At 51.8% G+C, this 4,446-nt stretch overlaps 1 protein-coding gene across 1 annotated transcript; it reads right to left on the minus strand.

Moving 5' to 3' along the window:
* Positions 1 to 1,720: 1,720 nt before the first annotated feature.
* Positions 1,721 to 3,842, minus strand: LOC127750706 (uncharacterized). Its single transcript, XM_052273062.1, has 2 exons — positions 3,837 to 3,842; positions 1,721 to 2,634 (listed from the first exon to the last, which is right to left on the minus strand). The coding sequence occupies exons 1-2, from the start codon at positions 3,840 to 3,842 to the stop codon at positions 2,161 to 2,163; spliced, it is 480 nt and encodes a 159-aa protein (XP_052129022.1). The 3' UTR covers positions 1,721 to 2,160.
* Positions 3,843 to 4,446: the final 604 nt, after the last annotated feature.

The following is a 4,446-nucleotide window of genomic DNA, read 5'->3' on the forward strand; positions in this document are numbered from 1 at the left end:
TGAGGGCTTCGTCCAGGTTGGGTAGGGCTGCGAATGCCAGGCGGGATGCAGCTTTCTTGTCTGCTAGGCCCTTGATGAACCTCTCCACCAAGGCCTCCTGGATGTCCTGCTCCTTCATGTTGCGCAGGTACGCTCTCCCCAACCTCTCCACCTGACGTGAGAATTGCCTGTCGGTCTGGTCCTTCTCCTGCATGAGCGTGTTGAAGTCTTTCTTACGCTCCCACATGGAGGCGGACCTGCCGAACGTTCTGATTAGGGCCTCGTCTAGGCTCTCGTAGGTGATCGGCACTTCCTGGTGCTTGAGGTTTGCGATCACGTCCGTGGCATTCCCCGTCAGCGCCTGGATCAGGGCCGTCTTGCGGCCCTGGGCGTTCCAGTTATTGGCCTCGGAGACGGTGTCGAACTGGATCTGGTAGATTGTGTAGTCCGTCTCTCCGTCGTATTTGGGTGCCTCGTTGTATTTCTTGGGCTTGTTGGCGCCCATAGTCCTAGCCATCGCCTCCAGGAATCTGGCGAACATCTGGTCTTGAGGGGGCACCTGTGCTTGTTCGTGATCCTGTTCGTCGTCGGCGTCCTCCTCGACGTCGTCGTACTGCCCATTTTCTCCGCCCCAGTGCCTCCTCCGTCCTGCTCGAGCGTGCCTTGGGCCTTGGTGCTCTCTTTCGTGTCGCTCTAAGTGGTACGGTGCCCACCGACGGCGACGTCTCCCGTACTCTCGGTCCGGGCCTTGAAGTTCGTCTTGCTCGTATTCTTCATCGAAGTCATCCTCTTGGACTTGTTGTCCTTGGTGCGCGGCTGCGCCTTGCCGCACTCCGGCGCCCCGTTGCTGCTCAGGGTCTATTTCTTGCTGCCCTTGCGGCGCTGGCCCCGCACCTTGTAGTGCTTCTCCCCCCTGTCCCTCTTCACGAAAACGTCGGGGTGGTCGTCGTTCTCGGTCTCCTCTTCGCTGCTGTTGTGCACGTTGAGGACCGTTATCTTCCTCGATAACGAACTCCATGACACGTTCTCGCTATCGCCCGCGGCCTCGTCCACGCCTACGTCCGCGTCCTCGTCCACGGCCTCGACGTCCACCTCGGCCTCCTCCTCGTCCGTCATACACATGCGCGGCCGGAAATTCGACCATGTTGACAGCCTCTGGTTGTACGGCTTGAGCGCCCTGCTCAGCCTCGGACTCGAGTTCGGTGTCTGTGTCTGCATGGAGCGCCATTGAGTCCATGGCGACGTTCTGCTCGTCCATTCACGATCAAGGTTCTCCTTATTTTCTTGTAAACTTAAGTTCTCAATGTCCGGTAGGTGCGTATGTCGAGCAACACGTCTTAACATACCGTCCGTTTCGGAACTGTAAACTCTCAGGACTTCCCTCTTAACCTCAAAATACGTCTCCTCGCTGTGCTCTAGAAGGCCTCAGTCTGGATCAGTATTTCGCCTATATCTACCTCGGCGGCCTAGAAGTCGGCCTGCTTCGGTTTCCTCGGCTGTCCTAGTGGTCACGCCAAGGCTCCCTATCTCTCAGAGCGTGCGCTAGAAGGCTTCTGGAGACTACGCTACTTCCTAACCTCTAAATCTGCCTCGGCGGCCTAGAAGTCGGCCTGCTTCGGCTCCCTCGGCTGTCCTAGTGGTCACGCCAAGGTTCCCTAACTCTCACAGCGTGCTCTAGTAGGCTTCTGGAGACTATTCTAACTCTCTTCCTCCGTCCTTTACCGCTGCCACCAAAAACTTCTAGCTTGTCCGGTAAAAGTGCAAACACGAACGGGAATGTTTCACCTGCGTACTCCCCGTGCATTGTCAATATCTGGGTGAAAATGTCAGGAGCAGTTTCAAAGGTGCCGTCCAGGTAGAAGGTAGCAGATTGAACAAGTCTTTTTAGGCCAATCTTGGTTGCAAAAACCAAAATTCTCTTTTCGGGTCGTTCTTCATCTTCATCTGCTTCGTCCCAGGAGTCGTAGATAAGGAACTCCTTGCCGTCGAGAGTCTTCTTAAATTTGTCGGGAAGTTCTCCAATTTCACTAATCTTCTTCGGGTTCTTCGGAAAGTGTTTGCTGCGTATTTTATTAAAAGTCCGCTTCATAGATTCTCGTAACGGTAGATGTGGGAGTACTCCTGACGGGACCTGGACACACGTACCGTAACGTTAATGACATGATACTTTTTAAATACGGTTCATGTGAAGCAGAGCAGGGGTAACTCCTGCTGGAGGATTTGGGCTGGTGGTGCCTCCGGGTGTTCCTCCGCGCGCCTCTTGATTTGCTGGTACCGCTCGATGGCGTCTCCTTCTTCGGGGTTGGGCAAGTGGCCGGGATGGTCAGCCGGCGCCTTGAACACCTCAACTTCGTCGGAGCCAGCTACACGGGACGTGACGAAATTACTACCAGTACGCACTTCTCTCCGATGTGAGACGCGCTTATCCTGCTCACCCTTACCTGAGGGCTCCTCCGTGGTCGCACGCTGCTTGCATTCGGGCTTTCTGCGGCAAACCCAGTAGCGCCTTGTCCGCGCCTTGTTGGACGAGTGCGTGCTGTAGAGGTAGCCTTTGTAGGAGAGGATGCGGCCCCCCCTCTCACTCGGTATTAATTTCCCTAGATTTTGCTCCACAATGCCAAAAGATTCCAAAAGATTGTGTGTGAAAACACTGCACTATAATTTCACGGGCAACGCTTTTCGATTGTTGTGGAATGGGGACACCCCTCACACCTGCTCCCCTCCGGCCCTAGACAATACTCCACGAACAGGCAATATCCCTTGCATTTGAAATTTATTTCTGGGTGAATTATTCAGGCATGGGTGAGATGAAATCGAGGGTGAACGGACCTTGGGTGAATATTAGGGGCTGAAAAGACCCTCGGTGAACGGACTTTGGGCCAATCGAGTGTTGGGTGAAAGACGTCTGGGTGAATGGGCCGTGCCCCGATTAAAACCAGTATAATGGTTGATGATTACGCGAAGCATTTTGAGCGAATTTCACAGGAAAATCGGAAAGAAAAGAGGAGCCCCGGCAGCGAGCGTCTTAATTCAAGCAACACAAAATGGCGAGTGACCGTTGGTGGGGTTGCCGCCAAAACGAAGCGTCCTCCACGGAAGGAGGGGAAAAGGAAGGAGTGGGGGTAACCCACTGCGCATGAGCGGCGCGCGCAGCCGAGTATGAGAATAAAAGAGGAACGCCGCCAGAGCACTCTGAGCAGGCGGAGAGAGAGGACAGCTAGCAGAACAGCACTAGCCGAGAAATAAAGTTCTAAACCAAGGAATTGGATAAAGAACCAGAATAATTTAACACGTCAAGACTCAAGACAACGCTGGAATCAAAGGAAATCACCAATCAACGCAGGCAGAGGAAGATCAACGCTGGATTAGATACACGGAGCATCTTTATTTTAAAAGTTAAGTATTCTTAACCTTCAAGAGGTTAATAAGAAACGTGGTAGTGTTCAAAAATCAAAGGTGTCACGTAGATAGGTCTAGTCAGTCGTGTAGGAGACACCTAGGGCCAGTTAATTACAGCCCAAGGCAATGGTTTAAGTGGTCAACAAATACTGTTCCAGGATTATTTGTGTGTTTCAGGTACACTGGTACACCTTTCCCCCACACAGGCCATCGGGGGCCCCGACAACCCGGGTTCTTGTCGGGGCCCCGCCCGGGGCCAGGGCCCTTGGGGGAAATGTCCAGGAATTTGGCTCAAAACTGCTCGTTTTGTCATGAAATATCGAAAAAAATTCTTGCCCGCTTCGCTCGCAGTTGTCTTTGGCGGTTTCCCGTAATGCTTCCAAAATTAAAGCGGAAGACCGAAAGACGTCTACAGGTGGGTGGCAACGTAACGTCAAAAGGGTCTACTAACATAATACCTGCATAATCCCTAAAAACCGGTCTTCAAGCTATAAGACGTCAAAAATTCTCGCCTGCTTGGCTCGCTGGAGTTTGCTGCCGCAGCAAACCTTGATATTCCGAAGACTTTTTAGTTTTTTTGAAGAAAGGGGGGGCGGTAGATCTGGTTTGGGGGCCCTTCATGTGACGTGGCACCCGGGGCCCTTACCCTCCCAGTCCGGCCCTGCTCCCACAGCAAGTTCACATCAAGATTAATTTGAATTTTAAAAGGCATGGAACTCCGTGGTTGATCTCCTGAATGGATTTTTAAACTACTATTGATAGCAAGTTGATAGTGGTCCGGCAAGCAATCATACTAATGCTAGGAGGGAAGTCAATTTCTTTCTGTTTGCACACCGAGCCAGACTAGTAGGTTTGAATAAGCCGTAGGTTTGGCAAAGTGGAAGTTCACAGGTTTAATTAAGTTGAAATTATTTAGACTTTGTTCATTTATTTATCAACAATGTTTAAAAGTAGAGTCAGTTCAATCAATTTGTACGTTAACGTCCAAGTGTATTGTATGAAGTTCAAGGCGAAGCTCTTGTTGTTCTTCTTGTTATGCCAAACACTGAATAGAGGCGCGAGCCTTTG

Source organism: Frankliniella occidentalis, unplaced genomic scaffold, assembly GCF_000697945.3.
Source record: "Frankliniella occidentalis isolate FOCC.00 unplaced genomic scaffold, Focc_3.1 Scaffold242, whole genome shotgun sequence".
Lineage (NCBI taxonomy): Eukaryota > Metazoa > Arthropoda > Insecta > Thysanoptera > Thripidae > Frankliniella > Frankliniella occidentalis.